Source organism: Bombus fervidus, chromosome 11 (genome assembly GCF_041682495.2).
Source record: "Bombus fervidus isolate BK054 chromosome 11, iyBomFerv1, whole genome shotgun sequence".
Taxonomy (NCBI): domain Eukaryota; kingdom Metazoa; phylum Arthropoda; class Insecta; order Hymenoptera; family Apidae; genus Bombus; species Bombus fervidus.
The window spans coordinates 12,394,325-12,420,955 of record NC_091527.1 but is presented as its reverse complement, the minus strand read 5'-3'; the positions used below and the strand labels follow the sequence as shown (position 1 = coordinate 12,420,955).

General features: G+C 43.6%; 3 protein-coding genes across 4 annotated transcripts; 2 read left to right on the top strand and 1 right to left on the bottom strand.

The window, feature by feature from the left end:
* The first annotated feature begins 325 nt into the window (after positions 1-325).
* Atg2 (Autophagy-related 2) lies at positions 326-8,929 on the top strand. The gene is made up of 19 exons (XM_072012780.1): positions 326-825; positions 992-1,304; positions 1,380-1,693; positions 1,766-1,945; positions 2,048-2,272; positions 2,351-2,823; positions 2,893-3,201; positions 3,265-3,382; positions 3,465-3,565; positions 3,644-4,156; positions 4,228-4,506; positions 4,581-5,106; positions 5,237-5,424; positions 5,497-5,999; positions 6,064-6,544; positions 6,621-7,382; positions 7,485-7,759; positions 7,841-8,142; positions 8,208-8,929. The coding sequence occupies exons 1-19, from the start codon at positions 652-654 to the stop codon at positions 8,445-8,447; spliced, it is 6,276 nt and encodes a 2,091-aa protein (XP_071868881.1). The 5' UTR covers positions 326-651; the 3' UTR covers positions 8,448-8,929.
* A 136-nt stretch (positions 8,930-9,065) lies between these two features.
* Positions 9,066-12,298, top strand: LOC139992223 (dynein regulatory complex subunit 7). Its single transcript, XM_072012874.1, is given in 3 exon segments — positions 9,066-9,928; positions 11,850-12,027; positions 12,030-12,298. Coding segments are annotated over 3 exon segments (585 nt in total). The 5' UTR covers positions 9,066-9,559; the 3' UTR covers positions 12,068-12,298.
* Positions 12,299-13,226: 928 nt separating this feature from the next.
* On the bottom strand, positions 13,227-17,794 carry Dan (protein distal antenna). 2 transcript variants are annotated; one of them, XM_072012829.1, is made up of 2 exons: positions 17,552-17,794; positions 13,227-14,892 (listed from the first exon to the last, which is right to left on the bottom strand). In XM_072012829.1, exon 2 carries the CDS (start codon positions 14,723-14,725, stop codon positions 13,343-13,345), a length of 1,383 nt encoding a protein of 460 aa, XP_071868930.1. In that variant the 5' UTR covers positions 14,726-14,892; positions 17,552-17,794; the 3' UTR covers positions 13,227-13,342. The 2 variants fall into 2 exon arrangements, with proteins under 2 accessions (XP_071868930.1, XP_071868929.1); XM_072012828.1 differs by lacking the exon at positions 17,552-17,794 and adding an exon at positions 17,253-17,376.
* Positions 17,795-26,631: the final 8,837 nt, after the last annotated feature.

The window sequence follows — 26,631 nt, the reverse complement described above, 5'->3', positions numbered from 1 at the left end:
TATACGTTTTAAAATTAACGAAGAACAAAAGAATTTTCCCTTAAATATCTTTCAAAAAGTAACATTCAGAAAAGCATAGGATATAATTATTTAATTTCATTCCTCAACTTTTTGTATTATTTCATTCGTTATAGGAAAATGAAACTGAAGATGCCCGCGTTCATCAATGCAAAAAACTATGAAAATAGTTGAACATGATAAAGTTTTTACATAAGATCTGGGAAGAAAAATATAAAACGAAAAATCCATCGATACGGGAAAGGGGAAGGAACATTGGAAAACAGAGGTATCGGTCCATCTCTCTCCATAGTCAGCTGATTTCAGTCAATGAGACACCAGTGTTTCATTTCATAGTGTTTGTCCGATAGTCAGAATTCTATGTATGCGGGCGTGCGTGTGTGTATGCGTGTGTAGTTGCATCCGAAGGAAAATATTACGCAGCTAGAACCCCGTTATATCCGAATCACCGTATTATGTTAAGGATCATTGCACCAAAGTGGACACGTGTTGGAAAGATGGAATTCACGTGGATAAATTGCTGTTCCTACACTGTGCCCGAATAACAGGCCTAATAACGAGACGCATGACAAGAGTTATTTTCGAAAATTCCATGTTTTTCATAGATTAGATTGTCAAACGTGGGTAGAAAATATGTCTTGGTTGGGATGCATTCCTTGGTCTCAGGGGATCAAGAAACGAGCTTGCAGGTATCTCCTACAACGATATCTGGGTCAATTTTTGGAGGAAAAATTGACATTGGATCAGCTCACTGTAGATCTGTACAATGGAACTGGTCGTGTAACCAATGTCAGCCTTGATGTACAGGTACTGTCATTTTCTTTGTTTTATGTTTCTTTGTTAGCCCTCAGCTAAAAATAAAGATAAGGCAATTACTTTAGGCCATGCGTGAAGTTATTTGTTTGCCCGTAATGACATTTAAATGTGAATAAAAAGATTTATAAATATGCATGTGAATTTTTTTTTTCAACAGGCCCTTAACGAAATGGGAGAGCAACAACAACTTCCATTAGAATTTGTTGATGGTTTTGTATCAGAAATGTCTGTTAGCATACCATGGTCAGCTTTGCTTAGTGAAGCTAGTTACGTAGAAGTTACCAGTTTAAGATTAACCGTTCAGCCTAGACAGAGAGCAAAAACTGGAACTTCGATGTTTGAGTCTATGTGGAGCTCTATGACATCCAGCATGCAACTTGCGCAAGAGTGCTTACAGGAAGATGCAAAAAATGCTGGAAATTCACAGCCATTAGAAGGAGTTGAATTGTTTGCACAAACAATAGATTCAAGTAAGGATTTGCAAATGTTTCAGGAAAGTGGTGACGAGATATTGTTAGAATATATATAATATTTATGCATTTCAGTTTTATGTAGGGTGAAAGTAAGATTTATAGATACTGTAATACGTTTGGAACATGTGCCACTAGATTCTTCAACGGGGGTTGCAATAGAAATGTGTATAAAAAATCTTGAATATTCGGACGAAGCAGGCTTAGATCCAAGCAGTACTTCATTAGATCCTAGTCAGTCAACAAAAGGATATGTTGTGTCAGCATTCACAACAAAAAGATTTTATTTAGAAGGTGTGACGTTCCACACAGATGAATTTCCATCTCGAGCAAGAACTTTCTCTAGAAGCATTATAACAACAAGCAGAGGTTCTACACCAGATTCTAAAGTAACATCTTTTACTAGATCTAGTAAGAAAAATATGTGACTGAAAATTTTTTAAGGAAGTTTTCCATTACAGAATTCAGATGGTCATTTTTCTTCTGCACAAATATCTCCTACTCAAAATATGCAAACTCCTCCGGAAGCAAATATTATTAATAATTTAAGCGAATCAAATCCTATAATGTTTGCTAAGTTAGCAGGCAGACAGGAGATAAGATTAAAATTAAAGCAAGGAGAGGGTGTTTCAGGACCAAAGGTAAAACTTAATTATTAATTTGGTTTATTTAATATAAAAAAGAATAATGGCTTCAAATTATAATGTGTTTGGTATGAAATAAAAGAGAACTAATTACTTCAGGTAGAATTAGAAGTGACATTGGGATCCTTTACTTCATTTTTAAGTCCACGACAAGTGCATGTGTTATTGGAATTAGGGCATGGACTGGCTTCTCCAGATTTAGAAGATGTTAGTAATGTTGCGCCAAGAGCGTGTACGGAAAAGCCTATGGCTGGTAGTGACTTTAATCGCGTCGAACGAGAACTTATTCATCAAATACATCCAACTCAAGGATTACGTTCTATGGTATACTATAAAAGTTGTAATAGTGCAATTTCAAAATATTGGAAAGAATATATTATGATCAAGAAAATTTTCTAACAGGATTTAAGGCATGCACAAGGATGGTCGACGGCATCTTTAGATGAGTCAGATAATAAAGACGAGTTTTTACCGATGCGGTTACCTGGTTCAACATCAATGAATGACTCGATCACAAGCAATAATATTAGCATGGACGGGAGTATATTATCTAGTAGTATTAGTTTAAAAAATTCAGCAACAAATTTACCAAAGCAACAGAAACACAGACATAGTGTGGATAATAGTCCATCTGCTGAAACATCTCATTTTCACGTAAGGGTATCTTCCATAGCTGTAATCCTACTACACGAAGACATACTAACCACGTGCGTAGAAGGAGGTGGTTTAACGTGTTCCAGTATACGTCAGATGAAAAATTCGGCGGACGAATTTTTCAGACAATTAGGAATGTTCAGAGCTGGAGGATATGGAAACAAAGACTTTGATAAGGCATCAAAAGTACTCTTAGAAGCTTGCCATTTAAGTCATATTAGGTATCTAAAATTAGTATATGACAAATGAAATATGAAACCTCGAATTAAGTCCTTTATTGCTTATTATAGATTACTTGCTGCGCCGTTAGTAATTGAAGGGAGAGAAAAAAATGTTTCATGGTTCTCCGTAGTATCTGGGACACTAACTTTAGCTAGCTTAGAAATTGTAGAATGTTTAATTGATTCAAATAATTCTGGAGCAAACGTGACACCATCAAGTGAATTTGTTGAACTGCTTACATTTCCAAAGGAGGATTCAACGAATTTTGGCTTCGCTAATAAAACAGACTTTAAAATGAAATTTAAATATGTAGAGCACATTGAAAATACAGGATATGCTCAATTATTGAAATGTGCAGATCCGCATACAACAATTGAGTAAGTATATATATGTTTGAAACATGTCAGTTTGACTTAATTTCATTACAATTTTCCTTTTAGTATCGTATTGGAACCGTGCAAAACTGAAGTGGATATAACTATTGTAGATAGGATATGTGCCCTACTTAATCCGCAACCTATCTGCGTTTGTAATACTGTATCTAGTAATAAGAATACAGTAAGTTACCAGTTTGTATTATTACTATATTAATTTACTAAACTGTGCAGTTTCCATTATTTTCTTGCTATATAATTTTTAGAATCAACAAAGTTTATTCTATCAAGCCATAGAAAGTCCCACTTTGTCAGACTTTGCTGCTATGATAAACGTATCTTCGTCGCAATGTACAATAAAATTAAGGTAATTTACATACACGTACATAGAAACAAAGATCCATCGAAATTATAAAACATTTCATGTACAATAATTTAAAAATAGGTTTCCAATACCAGATTTGAGACCTTTGCACGATATGAATCGGGCACCATGGTGGAAGAGATCAGTGAGAACAGATTACATGATTTTGAAAATGACAGATGCACAAATTCATTCTCGCCCGCATTCAATTTTCTCGAAGAATCGTCCGCATTCTGTGAAAAAACATTTCGAAATTCAATTCCGAAAGTTACTGCTTTCGTATGCAGAAACGGAGACAGACGTTCCATTAAATATAGGCAAAGTTACAACTCATGAAAAAAATAATGCATCGTGTCAACAAGTTAACGAAGGATTTGATTGGGCTAGAATAGTTATTACGATCTATCCACAACGTTTAAGCGATCAGCTGGAAGATAGCTCTGAAGGGGAGCCAGATTCTAGTTTTGATGAAACTCTAGAAAATACGCCTAAACATCAGCCATCTCCGTTCAGTTCAAAGCGTGTTATTCATGAATCTGATACCCCTCATTCGAAACCCCCTACACAAGGCGACAAGAATGATTCGGAACAAAGGTTTGCATGATAGTATCTTGTAATTTACGAAAGCATGACGCGACATATATCTGACTCTATGAATTTAACAGAGAGGGCGAAGAATTAATCATACCAGGAAATCGAGAAGAGATGTTAGAGTTTATGGACGAAGGCATCCGTAGTTCTAGAATACAATTAGAAATTAACTTCCCGTGTGTTTCCGTCCAAATACCATCGAAACATCTGTACGAATTGCTATACAATAGATTCAATACTGATCTTTTTTTATGGAAACCATCAGCGCCAAGACCGAAGTATGGTACGCACATGGAAAATCACATAGGTCTCGATCTGGCATCCACCTTGTTGCAAGAATCTGTTTATCCTAGGTAACCAACATTAAAAGCAGATAATATAATTTTTATATATTCGATTAAGAAGATGAATAATTTTCTGTTTTAAGATTTAGCACGTGTAAAAGCAGGATTCAGTATGATTCCGATTCGGACTCGGAGGAAGGGGGTATATTTTATTCTGCAGCCGACAAACATTATAGGCAACATCAAAACAACATGTCGAGAAATGGTCAGAGCAATCTAGCACTAATTTTGAATATAGATCAAGGTCTTCTCTGTATGTATACTCCTGTTCGTGACTCAATGCGCAACGTCATCCCTGGGCAACAAGGCGAATTAATAATTCGATTAGAAGATGCGACGATATTTTCGGTAACCGCGTACAAAGGAAATTCAAATCTGGGTTACGTTTGCGCCATGATAAGGGGGATGTCTTTGGATCATTGTGGATTAATGACGACTCCTTTGCAACCACCGTCACTCAGACCTATTAATAGCGACATTCCGCAACATTGTCAAAACACTATATATAAAAGCGGGCTAAACGAGAACGTAATGGGAACAAACAATAATGATGATATGGTGATGCTCGCTATTAGGATACAAGCTGCTCATCAAACGCACCGTATTAAAGTTCGTTTCTTTCCCTCCCCCCTCCCCCTCTTTTTTCTCTTTTTTTTTCTTTTTCTTTTTTCTTTTAAACTCCGAATAAAATTGTCATTTTCATTAATCGATTGGATAATCATAAGTTGTTTCGAAATAGACTTTCAGAGTAGCGGTAGGCATTGCAAATGCTACATTAAGGCATAGAATGTGTAACACTGGTACATCATGGTTTACACAGTTGACAGATTGTTTGGACGTAGCCGATCATCCCGTTGCTGGATATTCTCCACCAGGAATATTAACAGAATTACACTTGCATCTTTGGAATTGCACGGTCGATTACAGGTTCTTATTTTCATTGACTTAAACAATATTCGCTAAGCACAATAATGTAATAGGGAATTCACATGATTTCAGACCAATTCATCTGCCATTAAGGTCAATGGTAACACTTGATAATTTTAGTGTTTCCAGCAATATTGCTGCGCATACAAACACTTCGACATTACGTTTTATAGCAGAAGACATTGCCTTGTTCGTATCTAACAAATTAGGGAAAGGTGTGGATCTTCGTCGGGATTATGTGTGCGTAATGGACGTAGGATTGTTTGAATTGTCGCTGAGATTAAACGATAAAATGTGCGGTGGTGCACCTAGAGTGGATTTAAGGGCAAGCAATAACATGTTGCATGTTCGGACTTGTTCAGATTCGGCACGTGCTCTTATTCAATTGTTAACTTATTTTGCCAATGATGGAGATCTTTTGCCGAACATGGAAAACGCCGAAAGTAGTATTACCGTACCAAGTTCTGGCGACGAAGAAAGTCTTCTAGGGGATGAGTGTATTAACACTCTTAGTAAGAGTCAAGTTGAACGTGTTAACAGTTTGATGAAAGAGGCAATGGAAGAAACGGTAAAAGGTAATATCAAGTGGTAGAAGAGGAAACATCCTATATCTATTATTTCGTAAGAATTATGTTACAGGAATACCTTCGAATACAGACGGTAATACGTTAGTGAATGAAAATCAGGTGGAAGTGTTTTTCTTCCCCGACGAGTCTCGTCCTGCTTCACAGACAGTACCTGAAATGTGTAAAAGTTCCGAGAAATGTACCAAAACAGAATGTAATATAGAAGCTGAGGATCCCAACGAAGATTTTTGTATATTAGGAGAAGAAGCGGGTACAGGAATTATGCCCAGGCATGGTGTTCCAGAAGTTCGTTGGCTTTGTCAAGAATCTTTAAGGATAATAGATAATCACTTCGCGGTTCCACTCGGTAAAACTGATCTGCTTAAGGCGCCAAGACATTTTCCAGCTCCAATTTTAAGGTATACCCTTTGTGAAATGACTCTGATATGGCACATGTACGGAGGAAAAGATTTCGAAGCTCTGCAACCGACAGCCAAGAAACAAGTCGGTATCAATGATATTATGGTTCGTCCTAACACGGCGCCTCAAGATAAGTATGCATCCTAGTCATTAAATATTGACGTGACCGATTCATATGCATTGTACGCAATATATCATTTACGCTTACAGACCTAGGTCACCATGGTGGGATGGCGTAGCTTTCAATAAGTCTAATTCGAACGAAGTACATTTTGGAAGTGCGCCAAATTCACCACGTGGAAAATGTAAAGAAACAACCGATTGGCAAGTAATGGGAGGTCCTGGCCGCCGTCATGATATTTTAATGGAACTTCAGTTGAATAAAGTGCGCTTTCAACACGAAGTTTATCCGGAAAACACGACAGAAGCAGCAAGACAAATATTATTGGTAAACGAGATAGAAATCAGAGATAGACTGGCATCCTCGCACATCAACAAGTTCTTGTATCAATATAGCAGTGAAGCAAAACCGAGACAGTCTCACGCGAACATGTTTGCCATGAAAGCGGTGCATGTCAGACCGGACCCAAGATTAAGTGCTCAAGAATGTTGTTTAAAACTCAGTCTACTGCCGTTGCGATTAAATATCGACCAGGATAGCCTACTGTTCTTGATAGAATTTTTCAACGAATTGGGTAACGGTTCGAAGCAAGCTCAAGAAAATTCTAGTGTACCTAACAATTCGCAATCCGCCCCAGTGTCCAAGCAAGGAACACCGACGCATCACCCACCGGTTATGAGTGTGAACGATTCCGCGCCTAACGTACCAACGCCAACGAATACATCACAAAACGATAGCGTAGATCCGAACTTATTGATACTCTTGGAGGATGAATTGATGATCAAAGAAAACAATGTGAAGACGAAACCGACGCATGAAGTTCACGAAGATTGTCAACCAATATATTTTAGGTAATATTAATAGAATTATAAATAATATTCGAACAATAGTTATAGACTAATGTATCTTTTTGATATATAATATCGAAGCTTGATTTATTTGATTTATGTTAGGAGTGTGATATTTTCGCCTGAAGTCCTTGTTCGATTGGATTATCATGGAAAGCGTGTAGACCTCACTCATGGGCCGTTGGCAGGGCTTCTAATGGGCCTGGCGCAGTTGAATTGCTCCGAATTAAGACTGAAAAGATTAACACATCGGCACGGACTTCTGGGATTCGATAAATTAGTAACGTTTTTACTTTCCGAATGGTTGCAAGATATAAAGAAGAATCAACTTCCAAGTTTACTTGGCGGTGTCGGTCCCATGCACTCGTTAGTACAATTGTGTAAGTATATGTTCGTCGTATTGTAAATAAAATTCAGAACAATGTAATATATATTTAAGCACGATAATATGCTTGTTACAGTTCAAGGAATAAGGGATTTGTTCTGGTTGCCTATCGAACAATACCAGAAAGATGGTAGGATATTCAGAGGATTACAACGAGGTGCGAACAGTTTCACGACGTCTACCGCGATGGCGGCGTTGGAATTGACTTCTCGGTTGATACACGCTATACAAAGTACAGCCGAGACAGCTTATGATATGGTGAGCCCTGGTCCAAGCGTGAGGCGTAAACACAAGGGACAGAAAGGACGCCGGAAAAGATATAGTCAGCCATTGGATATTCGAGAAGGGATGGCCAATGCGTATATGCTAGTAAAAGAGGTAAATTATTGGAACGATAAAATACTGGAGAGTATAAGATCGCTAATTTTATTTTTTAATTTCAGGGCTTAGGAGAAACGGCAAATCAATTAGTTCGTGTAGCTAGCGAAGAACACGAACAAAAAGGAGTCTCTGGTGCTGTAGGAGGTGTGTTACGACAAATACCACCGACTGTTGTGAAGCCAATTATCTTAGCCACAGAAGCGACGAGCAACGTTTTAGGTGGTATGCAATCGCAATTAGTACCGGATGCCAGACGGGAGGCAGCTCAAAAGTGGCGGCAAGATTCAAATGACGCGAATTGAAGTTGCTCATCGGAGCGATGATATAATTCGATGCTTCGATCGACTTTCGTGTAACACACGAGAATCCATGACGTGAATGAATGAATAATATTATAGGAGAGAAATGCGGTTGAAGTTCTTTTATCGAGACGAGAGATATACGAAAGATGAGCTCGATGATTAGTAGTAAAATTGGCTCGATGGTGCATATGGCATTACCAAATCTTTTTGGACCTAAATCGCATAAATTTTGAAGAACGCAAAGTCATTTTTAAAATAATATAACACATTTATAACTAATTATATGTTTCAGTTTCATTGGTCTTGTTACATATTACGAAAAGATCGATCCAATTTATTATATTTATAGTTTATAAATAAAATATATATACCATCGTGAGCATCGTTTTCATAGCTTGTATGTATTTTTGTTCTAATAACGCGTATGTTTTATACCAATGATATGTATGTGAAAAATTTCATTAATAAAATTATGACGCTTATTATTGCATGCCACTTTCTGCGCGAAATGTAATTTATTTTTAAAATATAAATTCTAAATATCCAGGAAATCTCCGAATAATTATGTACATACGTATTCAAATGGAATATAAAATTTACCTACCGTCGATATATCGTTGGTAACTGAAGTACATATATCCACCGTTTTACGATCCTTTTTACAGATGTCATAACGAGAAATCCTTGTAAATATACGCTCCCTTGTATCGCAGAGAAAAACTACACACCACATACGATAAAAAGTCTATGCATTATCCGTGATTTTACTAATTTAATAAATGTTGACGCGTGTGTGTTCTAATCGTAACACCTGACGTATAAAAGGCAACGAAAAGGTTACAACTGATACGTCCATCGTATCTTTTTACAGCTGATTCGTGGCTCAAACATGCACGGAAGATGCTGCCGCCTATCGAGCATTCTAAAAATTACCGTATACTGTATATGTGTAAAACACATTGTTTTCATAAGTTACCGTGGCAATAAACAATTCTTAAGGAACGATTTGAATCATGTCTACCTTAGATACAAATAAATAACAATAACAAGCTGAAGTTATAACGGTGAAGTTATTAACCTTACCTCTGTTCTGAATCATTTATTTATTTATTATGAAATTACAAATGACCGAAGAAGTCGAAAGTCACGAAAGTCATGAAAGTTATGAAAGTGTATCAACTTATTCGGAAGAGGAAGATGATAGGTCGAAGAAAGAATCAACGTACGAAAGTATTCTTGAAATAACGCGAGAACACATACAGGAAGTGCAACAAGAATTATGTCTAATCAAACTGTGTTGGCCCGAAGTTGACCGCACAAAAGATCTCTACCTAAAAACACTTCCGAATAGTTATTGTAGTGTCAGCGATAAAGAGAAGCTGCTTGCGTGGTACGCCGAAAATTTTCGACAACAATTTCACGTGAAATATCCAAATCGAAAACCGCTATTGCTAGTGTGCGAAAATGAATGCGGTGTGCAAGTAAGTAAATTATTAAATGTACGATGAAGTTCGGGATTCGAATGAGACTGCGGTCTATGAACGATTCATTTCTATCGTTCCTCGTTCGTGGTTGAAAACCCTAACACCAGATTAAAATATAAAATTTACTTTAAGGCATCAATCCTTTATGACTTTAGGAGAAATTATACATGTTGGAAAAAAACGTATTGTTGTAAATTTATAAAATTTTTTAAAAATTACAGAATCGATAGTTTTGACCATTCAGTTTTAATAACAATATACGTATTATCAAAGATAACATGCTCTATGGAAATTACGTAATTGGATTAAAGTTTGGATCATGGTGATGAATACGTCTTTATGAAAATGTCAGTTGTTTGAATAATTCTATTTTTATTTATATTTCATTTCGTTAAAATTAATCATTTTTTAAGTATTAAAATAAAGGTATTAATCGAAATTCGAACGTTAGTTTCGATTTATCGGTTCCTTCATCCTACGATAATTTTTTCAATATTAGGTTATTTATTCAACACCGTCTTTCGCGTGATCGAAGATTTTTACCGCTTAAAAAACGCAGAGATCGTCCGTTGGAATAGCTACAAATCGATATACGTCGTTGACGCGATCTCTCGAACCGTCGCGTACTTGATTTTTAAATATTTCAAAATGGCGAACAATAGTAATGTACAGTACTCTTTAACTGGATTTATCGTAATTAGCTGAGAAGATTCTCGAATGTTTATATCATATATATTTACATTATACGCTTTTTTCTGCACATTACAACACGTGTTTCGTTATTTCTCTTTATCTAAACAGTAAGTAACTTTTATACAAACGAAACGAAACGACGTTCGTGAAAAATATGTATATTCAGTGCCAAAAAAAAGAAACGATCCGTCTGCGTAATCATCCACCTGCAACGAGGTGGTACTCTTTAAAACAGACTTAACCTGTATTCTCACGTTCAAGTATCTTCCAGTAAGGAAAATTTCATTTCTCGTTACTTACGACTGCATACCCGGTACATCTTTTCGGTAAAAAAGGATAAGTTAAAGAATTATGCGAATATTTTCTTATTTTATTTGCTTCTTTTCCGTGTATTCACTCGATGAATATTTGTTTCGACTCATTATACAAAGGCATTAATTCTTCCGTATAAAGATTAAAACGTGTTTATAAATAAAATGATCAGCATCAAGAAATTTTCTTTGAGTCGTTCAAGAGTGTTGTTTTCAAAGGTAACGAGGAATGTCATTCTTGATGTAGACTAAGTTTTTCTCTCCATTATCAATATTTTTTTCTTATTCGTTTGTTCTTGATTTAACGTAAGTAATGGAAATACAACTGTGTAGTAGGAATTTTTCTAATACACTCGAAACTCCTTCTACAATCTAAATAATAAAAATAAATTTCGCTATACATTTATTTATATACGTTTTAAATGAACTACAATACATAGTATGCACTTTGCGCATAAGTGCATTGTCACAGTCTTATTTACACGTACTGTCATTCGACAGTACCTTTTCTTTACTTTGGTTTCCTATTGTGTGTTACTTTTATAAATATGCTTTGCTAACCGCAAGATTATTTCCCTTTAACGCGCATCTAACGTTTCGCGCGTTGTCATCACCACGATAGAAAGAACGATCGTTTCGTCGAACGATGTTCCCTTATTCCATAAAAACGTATCTACACGAGGAAAGTTAAAAAGCAAACTTAAAAACGCTTCACACGTCGCATGGGAAATAGAAGAAAATCGGGAACAAAAATAAATACACGAAAAAATATTGTTTTTTCTTTTGGTGGGTGGGTGTGTGTGTGTGGGGGGGGAGGGGGAAATAATCTTGCCGCAATAAAGTAACATGTAGAGTAAGAAAACAAAATTACGAAATAGGAAATGTTTTCATAGTTTAAATCGTTTGTCTTGCAGAAATTCGTGTCTACTACTATCAGACGAAGTACACTGCCATATCCAGAACTGTACACGTGGCAGGGGTGTGGAAAATTTGTAAGTGACTATGTCGAGTACGAGCCTCTGGACAAAGCACTCAGTATGGTAAGTAATCAAATGTATTTTCGTGAAACACCTTATTTCGTAAAGTTCAACGACAAAGGTCCTTAAATATATATGTATATTTTTATATATAATATATATTTTCTCATCGATATAACAAACATCTTTTTGTCGTTTTCTTTTTTTTTTTTTGATGCAATTTTTTCACTTATTTTGCTTGGACCATTTAGTTTCGTGCGAGTCGCGTGCACACATTACTTTAAATCTTATTATTATTTACCATACGTACATAACGCGTTAACAGAACGAGAGGTAGAACTGTTCGGGATAAAAGCGAAGTTCACAATTAAATATCGCGTATATGAAGCTATGTATTAGTTCTTTTATCCCCTTAAATATATTCACGCAATAATTAGAATGTAACGGCAAAACTAAAACGTGTTCTCGACTGTAGATAACGCAGATTTGCTATCTTGATTTCCGACTTATGGCATGTATAACTATCGCATCGGTCATGATAATGTAGCGGGAATTTCGTAAAAAATGAAAACGCTGTATCGTCCATCGATCGACAAAGAATCCTATGATCGATTTCTTTCCTCTTTTTCATCTGTATATGATCGTAAGGAAATTTCCCGCCGTGCGCACACGTACGCACTTACACTAACGAATCATGAATTTAATCGATAATTATACCTCTCTACGAACATTTTAATTTTTATTATAATTACAACAGTTCATTCGTGATTTTGGTATATCCTCTTATGTACAAGATTTTAATAATAAAACCGTAGAATCCTTACGATCCATTTTGATTTAGCCCGACCCTCGTGTAAGGTACCTCGAAAAAGTCGAAAATATAGAATAGATAGAGGGGGAAAAAATGTAAATTAGCGTAATTCACCGAACACGAGGAACGGGCTTTAGAAACGCGTGATCGTGTTCGATTTATTTAAATAATTTGACGTAATAAGAAATCCGTCAAACATGATAGAAGGCAAACACTGGTTTTACCTCTTCGTACTTCCTTTTTTGCACACATACATACACGCGCGACCGTATCGGAAACACGAGGTGTACTGATCCTCGGCAATCGGCACGAAACGAAACGAAACGAAACGAAACGACAAGAAATAGGGAATAGAACGAAAAAAAAATGAAGGCGCCGTTTCAACGGGACGCGGAAAGTTTAACGACAACGATATGTCGCGTACAATAATGTTCGAAGAGCAACAACGAGCAGTAATTAGCTATACTCCTGTACAATCAGTTTCTCCGTCTGTTTCTCTGTCCGTTTCTGTCCGACTCTATCTATCTTTTTTCCACCTCGTGAATCGCGCGACGATCGCTAACACACTTTTTCTTAAGAATATACATTTACCATCACAGTTTGTCTCTCCTCTCCTCGCCTACTTTCTACTTTGTTTCGAACTAGACGACGACTTCTTTCTATATGCCTTCAGATTGTCCAATAGATATTTAAACTGCATGACCTGAAGTCTCGTAACCGACGGACTGGAGCATTTGTCCATCAACCACTTCAAGAACTTTTCGCCGTGCCGGATCGCTTCCTCGCTGCTGCTCGGCACGTCATCGCCATTCGCCTCGTGGTTCTCCGTGGGGGCGGCGGCGGCAGCGGCGGCGGACTCCTCGATGTTCACGTTTCGTAACACGTTCTCACTGTTGTTACTACAAAGTACATTGTCCAGCATGGCCCTCGTCTTGCTGGGCGATCTCCTGGCGACCGGACTGGGTACTGTGTGCGTCGACGTCATCAACGGGAAACTGCACTGTTTGTACCACTGCCAGAACCACGAGCCATCCTGCTGATTGATACTCGGGTTGAAATTCGCCGACTGTTGACCGAGTAGCTGTTGCTGCTGCGTCAGCCACAGCCATAACGCCTCGTCCACCTTCTTGTTGTTGCTACTACCGCTGCTCGTGTTCCCGTCCTTCCTCGGTTTGCTGCTCGATCTTGGAATGCTATTGGTCTCGTTTGTTTTCCGAGGAGAGGCGGGCACCAGGGTAGATGGCGCTTCCGCGGCAGGTGGCAAACTTTTTCTCGTGCTACACGATTTCGCGACCACGGAGTCCATTTGCGTCGGTGCGATCGCCGAGAGACTATGCCTCTTGTTACTGTTAGTTAAATTATTTATGTTCGCGAGGCATGCGTTTCCGGTGTTCTTTGTGTATTGTAGCCCGTTCTCGACGAGCCCGACGGTGCTGCCGTGCGATAAAGTCGGCGTCATACTTAACAAATTTTTGGCAAGTGTGCCAGTCGCGCCTGATAACAGTCCCAATTGTTGCAGAAGCAACGAACTATTTTCCGGTCTCATGCCGGCCATGCTGGTCATCAGCCCTACGTAATCGATCTTCGGCTTGTTATCCGGCCTAACATCCGAGTCGTTACAAACGTCACTCGCGAACGACGTGCTAGCGTTCGATACCGAAGTCTGTTGATCTAATTTCAACTTCTTCGCGCAGGGACCCTCGTCCTCGCTCGACAAATTCGCCGAGCTAACGGCCAAGTTGGCGGATGTCACGTTCGCGCCGGAAGACGAGGCGGGCGAGTGGACCTCGCTATCCGGCGTCGAAGAATTCCTCGCCATGCCTCTGATCTTGTGCTCGGATTTGCACCATCCGCGTAACGTCGACTCCGGTACACCGATATCGCGAGCAACCGATGCTTTGCTCTCTCCCTCGTGGACCCTCTGTATAGCGTCCATCTTCTCCAAAGCGGAAAGCGCTCTCAAAGGGCGTTTGCCCGGTCGCGCCGCCGATTCACCTCTCATTCCGGCGAGGCGACTATCTTTCGCGCCTTCCCGGAAACGATCTTCGTAACCTCCGTCCTTTGTCGTCGTGACGCGTTCGTAGATCACTTGCAGATCTACGTTGGCGGTTTTGCGTTCTGTGCCACGCCACTTATCCTCGAAGTCCGACGAATCGTCCTTGTAAACGCCTGTAAAAGTTACAGAAAGAGAATCGATCAGTTTCAGTGTCTAAAGGTTTTTGCCGCGTGCCACACCACGTTTAGCACGATTTATCGAGCGCTTCCAAGAGAACGCGATGCGACCGAGGAATCGCGCCAACTCTATCCGAAATTACTTTACGAATTCGCTAGGAACAGAGGTTGATCTCACGAAACGAATAACGCGCAGCAGGAAAATCCATCGAGTGTGGTGATATCGCGATCGTCGAAGAAAATGTCGATGAGAAAGAGAGGAGGTGAAAAGAGCGATGGAACAAGAGTTTCGGGAAATTCGGAAATGTCACGATGCTCGAGCGGAATTGGAGCGCGACGAGCGACGACGGGTGTTTCGCGTTTGTCCTTGACGGCCGTCCTTTCGTCGAATCGTTGCGTCGAGTCTGTGTGTGTTTGTGCGTGCGTGTGTACGAGCGAGTGTCTTTTTTTTTTTTATTGGCACTGTCTTTTTCTCGCGAGCCGGTAGTCGGTGTTATCTATCTCTGTCGCTGGCTCGAGAGTTGCGAACGTACGCACAACAGCGAACGGACAAGACAGAACTGAGAACAAAGAGGAGACCCATCACGCATTCGTACACCGTTTGCGCGAAGAAGACGGAGAATAGGCGCACGATCGTCAGGGCTCGCGGACGACGAATATATACAATACACACGTTCGACGAGAGAAAGAAGGATAGAAGGCGACAAAAAGAGAACTAAACGAACGCGCGACAACGAACGAGGAAAAGAGGACGGCGATGTGTCCGAAACGCACGCTTCGAAAACGCGACGACGAAAATCCAACTAATCTGACTGACTCTACTACTGGCTACGGTTACCCGGTACGACCTCTCTCAGAGACACGATATCGCGTGTGTCTCTAGCCGCGTCTCTGTCTCGCACGAGTTTATCTTTCTCGTTCCTACCACTTATTCCTCGTGGTACAGCAATAATATCGTTTCCCGCGCGGACTGCGGATTGGCTGATGTGGCCGCAAGCGAAGAACACCAGAACACCAAAGCAACGTGCACCGTTTTACTCGTGTTAGCGCCGAGACGAGGACGTGTGTTTCAGATCGAGGGAACAAGAGAGAAAAGGGTAGATATGGAACGAGAGAAACGAAGAGATGAAAAGACAGAGAACAGGAGGAGGAGGAGGTGGTCGACGACGGTGTACGTACGGGACTGAGTAGCGGAGAAGTGTGGCAGCAAACGGAGCGAGGAAGAGAAAGAGAGCGCACGAGAGAGTAAGAGAGAGAGAGAGAGTAGCGCTGCTGCTACAAGCAAGGAGAAGGGAGGGCGGTAGACGAGGAGGGGAACCGCCCGACCGAGTTGTTTCATTCATAAAAAAGTTCTTTATTACTCTCTGTGAGCGCATGTGCTATTCCACGGAGGAGGACCTCCCCCGACCGGCGTAACCACGTTTACACACGGTATTATTTACTACTGCGCGAGATACGAATCGCTGCCACACGCCGTGGCAACGGTACGGCGTACGGATCTCTTCCGTATCGTTGCTATCGAGTTTTCTTTTCGATTTCGTACTACCGTTCTTTCGACATCGAGTATCGGTCATCGGTCATCGGTCAACGTCGTGTCAGAAGCGTTATTCGTCGTCTATTATCGTAGCGATCGTCGTCTATTATCGTCGTCTATTATCGTCGTCACGGCCAAAAATCGTTGCAATTCCAGAGGGGCTGTTGTTTCTCTGCGTATCGAAATCACCTTACTGACGACGACGCTCGTCGATTCGAACGAGGCGATCGGTGAAGGACGGTACTCGCACACACCGGTACGCACGAGTTCGCGAAGCTCTCTCTTACTTTATCGAGCACGTCGCGCGCGTGTGTCCCCTGTCTCGCGGACAAGCAATTGGAATTCCTCGCGTGTCCACACGCAGGTCCGATATAGTTGGATGGCGCGATCTGGAACGTGAACGTCGATCGATCGCCTTCTCGCGCGTCACAAGACCGCTCGAGGCTTGCTGTGACGTTTCGTGACAACGCTCGGAGAGAACGGACCAGACACAGGATAAAAGAACAGGAGAGGAAAAACATGAAAAAAAGTTGGAACGGAGCAAGCACGTTTATAAACGCGAAAGAATCTTTCCCTCGATCTCTTCTTCGTCCCTTTGTGTTTGGTGTCGCTTTTTCCCCGTAACCGTAACCGAGAAATTCGCGCGAGCGCGTGAAAAAGATTTCACAAAAAAGTTTCTTCTATTACGGAAGAGTGACATTCAGAAGAAGGGGGACAGAAAAAGAAACTTTCAACTCGGAACTAAAGTCGACGAATTTGGAAGCACTCCGTATAAATGGTGCCAAGCATGGCACGCCGGCACTCATCGATCTTCACTATTCACTTTTTCAATTCACTTTCTTCTCTTCACTCAGAATCGATGACAAGATCGTCGTAGCGGCGATGATTAAAAAATTTAAACAATTCTCGGATTGCGTTCCGTCGGCGCGTATACCCGTATACCCGTAACGCGCGTTATTCGAAAAATCGAAAAATCGAAACAATCGGAAAAATCAGAAAAATCAGAAAAATCAGAAAAATCGGCAAGCACTGATTCGAAACTATTCGCCGATACGATGTATCTTCCAGCGTGCAAAATAATAAATAGTCGCGTGCGAAAACTGTTACACCAACGATCCTCACCTGATGGTGGATCGACCTCGACTGAACCACCGTTGTGTGCGCGCCGCGTCGCGTAGCTCTTCTCTTGTCGACTAGTGAACCTGTGTGGTGATCGTCGCCGAACAGCCGATCCGTCCGGTTCTGCTGTCCACAGTTAAATGTTTCGATGAATGTGCACACGGTACGGTAAAGCTACAGATCAGAGCGCACGGCAGGGGTGGGGATGCGTGAAACCGAAAACGCACGATGTTCTCCGGACGAATCGCGACGCTCAACTGCGGCAGTGGTCGTTGCCGGCTTTCCGCGGACTCGCGACGCTGTCTTCTGTTCCATCCCCTCTGCCCCTCTGTTACTCCCGCCCCACTACCCGGACTTCCCCTGGCCGTGCGGCACCGCACCATTCGGCCCTTCCTCTTACCCCGTCCTTCGGTCCTTCCCCTCGCCCCTGTAAAACTCCGCCGCAACCCAGCTTGCGCCTCGCCTTGCCTTGCCTTGCCTTGCCTTGCCTTGCCTTGCCTTGCCTCGTCTTGTCTTGCCTTGCCATTGCCTTGCCTTGCCTTGCCATGCCATGCTTTACCATGCCGCGACGAGCATCTTGCTTTATCCTCGCCGTGCCTCTCATCTTGCCTATACTCTCGCTCTTCTACGTTACCTAGCCTCTGCCCTCGCCAACCCTCGTTCCTCGTTCCATAGCCGCCCTTCCGCCTGCTCCTTCGCGTTCACGTCCTTTTCTTCCTTTCGTCCCTCCGGTGTTCCTCCCATCGACGACGATGTGCTGTCGAACCGCGCTTCTCTCGTTCTTTACCCCTCCGCGCCCTTATCCACTAAAACCCCTCTTCAAGTCCTCGACCCTTGCCGATTCTCTCAACCGTCGTCTCCATCGTCGTCGTCGTCGTCGTCTTCGTCGTCGTCGTCGTCGTCGTCGTCGTCTTCGTCGTCGTTGTCGTCGTCGTCGTCGTCGTCGTCGTCGTCGTCGTCGTCGTTTTCGTCGTCTTCGTTTGTCACGGATAGGGTTCTTCGTCCTCACGGACGCGCGACGTGACGTTATCACGATATAGAATAACTACCAAGAGTAACAACAAAGACGACGACTATGATTCTTCTGTAGAGATAAGTAGATGTATGTATCTACACGTATACGTATAAGCGACGTCTATTTTTCCTTAACGCAATGCACGATGCTTTTAATCCACGTACCTATATAGAGAGTCTCGCGCGTGCACACTGCACACGCGAGCGCGATCGCCGTCTTCGAGACACGGCGTGTCCGAGTTTCCGGTCGGCCGACTGTTCGCAGCGGCAGCGAGGGAACGAAGCTAGGCGCGGTGAGGCGAGACGAGGCGCGACGAGACGGGCGAGGTGAGGCAAACGGCTGGCCGCTCGCTCGGTCGTCGTGAAATTTACGAGCGACGCGATTTTTTCGCCCGTGTCCCGAACGTCCGTTTAATTTCCCGCGATTCTAGGATCTCTCTGGCCTTCCTCTGAAATATAGAGGAAAAGAGAGGAACGTAGGAGGAGTAGAAGCAGAGTAGGAGGAAAGAGGGTACCCGGACCCGTCGCAAAACCCTTAAATCCGACCCTCTCTTCCTCTCTCTCTCTTACAGCTCATGGCCCCTAGGGAAGAGCCGGATTTATGAGCGCGGCCTGAAATCCGTACGCGAACGCGGCGACGGCGAAGTTACGGAGAGCCGGAGAGAGCCGCGAGTGTATAAGAAGGAACGCCGCGCCGTTAATTCGCGGATAAATTTACCGTGCCTCTGGCGGCGTATTTACCGTGGTAAATACGCGGCGCTCGGACACCGGCGCGACCGGGCACCTACGTCGATTTCTTTTTCGCGGCCGAACGAGTATCGCGCCCTACCCTGCCGATAATTATCGTGCGCTTGTGCGCGCAAGAGAGGCCACGCACGCTCACGTTCGCGTTGCAACGCCACGCCAGCTCTGGCCTTCTTCGAGTCCCACTTTGCTCGCATCGACACGGCCACGAAGCGACACGGCTTGACTCGTCGTAACGCAGGACACATGGGCAAAAGGCGAAGACGAACAAACCACGTTATATTACCTGTACGCTTTTGGGATGGGGAATGCCTCGAATGCTACGGATTTTTCGCTCGTTCCAGAAATAATCGTACCCCGAAATATATCGGTCTCTTCCTATGTATATAGAGGCGCGTATACGTACACGCACGATGTGTGTACGGTAAGCGGACGTTAAAGGGGAACGCGCGCCGGTTAGAGGGAAAAAAAAAACGCGTTCGCGTTTTATGTAACGCGCGGCGAACCGTTCGTACGGAGCGACTGGTCGAGGGGAGGGTAGGGAGGATCGATCAAAGTCGAACGTCGATGACGATGACGGGGAACGACGAAGGGGAGGACAACGAATAAAGAAGAGACGTTAATCGTTAAGCCGGGGAGTGAGAAGAAAAACGGCAAACCTGGTCGAATTTATATATTACTTTTTACCTATATATGTATATAAATATGGATCTGCATATTACTTACATATCACGTCGCGTTACGTTCGTACACGGGTCTCTATGTACATAATCGACGTGTACGCTCTATGTAACAAACTACGCACGATGTTTATCGATAAAATTGGTGGTAGGAAAGGCAAGAGAGCGGTCTGTACCGTTATCGAGGAAACGGCGTTACGAAAATATTTCGAGCGCGCACGGAGATCGAAAAGATAGCGGTGGCGCGCGGACGTCACCGGATACACCTTATCGATCTCGATATCGGTGGCTCGCCGAGAGAGAAAGAGACGACGCGGTCGGACGTACGGCGGCCGATTAACGAACGGAGACTCGCGCAAAGGGGAAAGGACGAAGGCGTGAAAGAGAAAGGAGTGAGGAGCGGCGAGAGGCGGAGGAGGAGGATGAGGAGGAGGATGAGGAGGAGGACGGATGGACGAACGGACGGACGGACGGACGGACGAACGAACGAACGGATGGACGGATGGACGGACGGTTCGAGAGGGGAGAAGAGGGCAAAATCGATCGACACGTCCTCTCCGGTACGCGGCGAGGCGCACTTCGCACGACGCGCACAGACAACACCGTCGAGGCAAGCCCGTGTACTCCTTGGCTACTCGAGCCGGTAACACGTACAATTAATTTTCACCTGCTTCCCTCGCAGCTCGACCTTTCGCGGAAGGATGTACGCGTTGTATAAAGAGAGAGGCAACGAAAGGTTTTACAGAGGCAACCGCGACTCTCGCAACGCGCCAGGCTTTGTCGGTGTGCGGCAACGCGCGCGCGATCGCGTTCACGCGCTACGTGACACGCTCGCCAGTCGCCGACGTAACGGTCGCGATCGTTCCGCGAAAAAGACGCGCGTGTGCCGGATGAGAGAGGAGAAAATGGCCTGGATTATTTTCGCGACAGGTAGAGACCAGGGTCGCCCGGATCTCGAATTTAAGCCACCTTCTGACTGAAAAATTCAGTTTTCTTCCTTTCTCTCTTTTTTTCTATTTTAACCAAGGTATACGTAGCTGAGATTATCGTTCGAGCAAACGAGAATATTTTGATCGTCGCCTTGAATTTTTGAAATATCTTTCACGGAACAATTAGAGGCGATTCGCTGTACGTTCGTGTATAAATTACGTATTCGACGACGCGTTAGTATCGTTTCCGATAGATTCGATCATGTGCAATTTCTCTAATCGCGTTGAATCGCGTTGTACGAAATGTTCGTATTAGGGAATACTCGTGGTTGCGCGGAATCGTGTCACAATTGTGTTTTCCCGAGAAAGAAGCAACCGGTATTGGTTAACAGGAAGGACTCTATCTCTCTCCGCGAGCTGTGCTAGCGTATCGTCTAAATGATTTCAACTTTGAAATTCCGCCGCGTTCCTTCGATTTATTTCTTCATTGGAAAGTTGCACGGCAAAGTCTCGCGAACTCTGCAAGCTCCAGAAACCCGGAATCCTATACGAAGTTCAAAGTCTCGTATAACTTTGCCGTATCCATATGTATCTCTCCCCTCCGTGCGAACCAGTGAAAGTGTTCCACTCTGTTAAAATGGAATAACCTTCTGTTTAATCTTCGTTCATCTTTCCTATAGATTTTACAGGTTCCGAAAAACACAGCGTGTTTTGCATATCGTTTTATCGGTTGACGATTCCAACAAGTAGGAGCTATTGCTACGTTCGACTGACCGATTTTTATTGAAACATGGAATATCGGCAAAATCTAGAATTTTCACATTCAGCGAAACGAAAATTCTTACAGTTAAGGGGTATTATACGCGTGACTCATTATGCCTTGTTGTAATAGTTTTCTTCTTCTTAAACAACAATGACAATAATAATAAATGGTAAAAATCTACAATGTATATTAGATAATAAACCGGACTGTAAAATTGCAGTTTATAACCTACGAATCGATATAGAAAGTGAAAAGTAAATAAAGCTTCTCTCGGTGCACGACTATTAACCAGTTTATCTGAACGTGACTTAAGCTGGTTCTCGACCGAAAGGGAAGCATCGTGAAAGGTAAACCAATAGCCGATTCCTTCCCCTTAATCCAGCAAACGTTTCTTCCAAAACTGTATTCCATTATTTCGGTGTTGGTATTCGTCATCGGTCGTGTAACGGTAAATAAGTCTTTCCCCTCGTAAGACAATCGTTAGCCTTGGCTATTGTTCATCTAAGTATTCAGCAATTTGCTGTTAATCCTCTGGGATTACCGATCCGTTTCCCGAACGTTATTCGTGTCGCTTATTTATCAGACCTTTTGTTCGATCGAGCCAACATAGGCGTTCGCTTTAAACACGTTAATTACGATAATTAAAGGGATCCTTGGTAAGTGGAAAGTTTCGTGTCGTTCTATTTTACGTATGCGAATTAATATCGCATAGCGTAGCTATCGATTACAAAGATGGGAATATTTTTCCAACTTTCAATTTCGTAGGAAAATTCTACGCCTTCGTTTCCACGTTCGTGATAACTATCGATAGAAGTTTCGTACAACGATTAGTCAACCGTTTGCTTATAGTCGAATAACACGTAGAACAAAAGAGAAAAACAAAGAGGACGGTTTGTTTTTGAGAAGAGGGGGCGGGAGGCGAAGATACGATGGATTCGGCAGATAGGAAGTTGGCGAGGGTAAAAGACGGCAACTAAGAGCTAATAGGGCGTATAATGGAGAGCGGTTGTATAGCGTACGATTACGCGGATGTTTTATAGTATTCTCGGGCTGCCGGCCGAAGGTACGGTTAATAATTCCATAGACCACTTAAATCACACTTTGGTCGAGCATGGTTTGACGACGTTTTTCTTTACTTCGCTTTTGCACGAGTATCGAACAAAGACAAAGGCTAGAAGATCGGATTGAAAAGGGACGAGGGGAAAAAAGGGGATTAACTTGTTGTTCAAGTGACCGACCGTGAGGAATAAAAGAAGTTTATGACCTGGGCCAAGTCGCTCGAGGAAAAAGAAATTACGATACGCTGACCTGTGTATAGGTGACTAACTTGCACTATAGTCACAGGTGTTTCCGTTGCTATTGTCGCAAACGGGGACCGTGCATCGAACGTTAACGAGACTACCGTTAGGATAGATATAGAAACGTTTGGAAAATCCGGAAACAGACTTGCACGAACGTTCGAGAGCTTGTTCGATTTGTTCGCTGCCGATCGTGCGACCGTCTTCGCTTGCCTCTTCGACTTTTGAAAGTCGTAACGTTGCTGATCGAATCTCGGGCTAGAAACATTTTTCCAGGCCAACGACTCCTGTTGGCGATCGAGGGTTATACAGGTTTCTGTACGGTGGTTTATTTCAAGCCGAAGAAACTAACACGGTAGTTATTAGTAACGTTATTCGTCAAGTTTACGAGGTATTAATTAGGAGGTATTAGTTAGGAGGTCGTTGTACTTTTTTTTACGACGCTGTCGCAGTTGAAAATATCCCTAGCGAGCGTAGATTTGGACAGCTTTCGTCGTTTGTAATTGATACGATTCGACACGTGCTATCGTGCACAGCGACACGCATATATCGATATACGCGCAAAACGTGCCAACTACGGCCGAATATATCCAAGGGAAAATTCTTTGAAACGTCGGATCAAGTCGGGTCAAGGGGGTTAATCTGGCGATTCGTTTTAACGCTATTTACGAACACGCAGCGATCGAACAAGGTTCCACGGGATGATAAGCGAAAAGCCAGTCGATCGAGCGCAGCTTTTTCCTCAATGGAAAATCCAAAGAGACTAGATGCAAGAAACGGAGGCCCCCAGCTTTGACGAAGACGAATGCCCGGTGTCGCGTACACTCGGCGCCGAACCACGGAACCAACAGCAGGAGAAACGAACGAACACCGCGAGAGAAGCAGAGAGAAAGACGACACGAGGAGGAGAGAGAGAGAGAGAGAGAGAGAGAGAGAGAGAGAGAAAGAGCATGGAGAGTGAAGTTCATTCATAAAAAAGAAAATTATTACGCCCGCGGTGAAGCGACTCCCGCAAAGTGAATAATGCTTGCTGCTCCCTCTCTCCTCCGCCCTTCGCCCTCTTCCCTCTCCCTGTTTTTAACTCTAACTCTCTCTGCTCGCCTGGTCGGCACAGTCTGCGACTTCTGAACGACGATTATCCCCACTCGTCCACTGCCTTTCTTTCTCTTCTTCTCTCCCTCTCTCGATCATCGTTGCAACCGTAAAAGATCTTCCGTGATAAACTTCCACCCTGCCACGCGGTCGAGGGTCATCTCTCTGTGCGCGGCTCTGCAACGAAAGTGGTATACACGAAAAAGAGAAAGGCAGAGGGAGGAAGATAGATGGGCGGTAGGACGAAAGTTGGACGAGTTCTTAACTCGCTCGTTTAATGCTCGGGGTTAATGCAACCGCGTGGATGGAAGTTTGAAAAGAGTCGTCGATATATCGACACACCGGTCGTACGTATCGAGATCCACGGGGCGAAGGAGCAACGGAGATAGCAGTAGAACGAGATAGAGGAAGGGAGCGAGAAATATCTAGCAAGAGCGAGTGCGGGGGTGGTTTGGGTGGGCGAGAGGCAGAGCGCATGTACGAGAGCAATGGGAGAACTACCTAACAGTTCCCGACCCGTTGACCCCTAAAGTTTGCCGAGCGAGAATTCGCATTCCGTGAATGGGGCAATTCATAAATGTATCTCCCGATGTCTCTCTTTCGTCTGCCGCCTCTCTCGCGCACCCTCTCGCTCCTCGCGGGCTCCACGTGGATTTTCCATCGCGTTCCCGTACATTCAATACCAACCTGCCATTCTCTCTCTCCACCAACCCCTCGTAAAACGATTCTTCTTTTTCTCTCTCGTCCTCGCGTGTTTTTCTGTTTTCTGTTACCGTTTCTGTTACTGTTTGCGCTATTTTTCCCCTTTTTCTCCCTATCTTTTTTCCTCCTCTTTTTTCTTTTTTTTTTTTTTTTCATTATTCTCGTTCTGTTTCGTTCTGGTCGTACTCGTTGTCGTATCGCGACAACAGGGACAGAGGGAGAAAGAGAGAGGGAGAGAGAGAGAGAGAGGGTACACGTGCCACCCTGGAATCACGGAGATGTTTTGACTCAGTTTTAATGGATGTTCCGCGTACACGCGATTAACGCGTCCCGATGCTTTTCAATTTTCGCGCAACGCTAGCTAGCGCTCGGCTCGTTCGAGCGTTCGCACGCCCCGACCCGTGAAAATCGTATTAATTGCGACGAGGGGGGATGCCGCGCATAATTGCGACCGGATTCCCTCGATCGGACCTGCAAACTAATCCCACAACGTTTGCTCCTTCCGTCTTCGGCCTTTCTACTTCTCGTCTCGCTTTTCCTTCTACTTTTCCCTCCTCCTCCTCCTCCTCCTCCTCTGTATCTTTCCTCCTTTCTCCGTGTGTATCGCCGAGTTCGCATACTTTCGCAAACTTTGTTTGCTGTTCTTGAAAACTTTTCAATCGGTTTCACTCTGGCAAAACTCTCTCGCAACGCGAAAGATACATCGGTACCCTGTTGCAGCGGCCATTCAGAGAAACGTTTGCCTGGTGTTTGTGCGAGAATTAGCCAGTCCGTGTGTTTTCTCGCTGGAAGAGCAAAAACGAGAAGAACATGGATCCTAGCGAAGATCTTTTCAGCCGTTATTCTCGCTGAACGATGTCACGGGATCCATGGGAGGGTGAAGGAAGGAAAGGGCAGCTTTCGAAATTTTCGTTCGTTAAAAAGGAAAATCGATATCCACTACCCTCGGTCTCGCTATATGTCGAACGCCCACGCAGTTGTTACCTCGTGCCGTACGCCCGCGCGCGTATCTCTGCGATCTCGCATCTACCTGGACACCCACGTAATCGGCAGCCGAGTGGAAATCCTGGTAGCGGCTGGTCGACGATGGAAGGCGAAGATGGCGAGCAGAAAGGGGTGGTCGTGCGTAGCGAACGAACGATCAAAGGCGAAATACGAGAAACTAAAAACCACCCTGAGGGAGAAGAAATAGAAAACGAAGAAGAAGAGAAGAAGGTGGAGACGGTGGAGGATGAAATAGGAGATATAGAGAGGGAAAACGCGGAGATCACCTCGAGCAGTGGCGTCTACCGTGCTTCGGGAATGTACGAGCAAAGAAGCGAGACGGAAATACGACGTGAACCGAGAGAAAGAGAGAGAGAGAGAGAGAGAGAGCAAGAGAGACGGGGAAAGGAAGCGCGATGCAAAGGTGTGTTTGGAAGGTGTGCGGAGGAAGAGGCGGGTCTCCGTGGAAATTTACCGGAGCGCGAGTTACGGCAACTTGGCCGTAGCTGCTCCAAGCTACGCTACGTGGAGCTCTCTAACGCTATAGCCTCGACCGTTGGTTGGTTCGTTCGCTCGGCTTGCCCGTTCGCCATCCGTATAGGTATACACCGCGGCTTTCGCATCCGCGGCTAAGAGCAAAGGGGCGCCAAGGGTTCGGGTCCGTCGCCGGATGGCGGAGGTATCCTAGGTTCAGAGGGATGAGGCGGTTGCGAGAGGGTAAACCGGTCGTTTGCGCGCGATAGAAAGGGACAGATGGGGATACAGCGCGCGCGGAGCCATGGGTCGCGAGAGGCGAGAAGGACGGACGCCGCACACAGGGTTCGGGATAGACGAGGAGACGCGTAAAGGAAAGACAGAGAACGGAGAAGGGTAACGG

Bases quoted from the DNA above. Each gene is read 5' to 3' on its own strand.
- Dan (XM_072012829.1), bottom strand. From the start codon at position 14,725: ATGAGAGGTGAATCGGCGGCGCGACCGGGCAAACGCCCTTTGAGAGCG.
- Atg2 (XM_072012780.1), top strand. From the start codon at position 652: ATGTCTTGGTTGGGATGCATTCCTTGGTCTCAGGGGATCAAGAAACGA. The intron at 2,273-2,350 runs GTATACTATAAA...ATTTTCTAACAG, and splicing joins CTCAAGGATTACGTTCTATG to GATTTAAGGCATGCACAAGG. The intron at 4,507-4,580 runs GTAACCAACATT...TTCTGTTTTAAG, and splicing joins CAAGAATCTGTTTATCCTAG to ATTTAGCACGTGTAAAAGCA.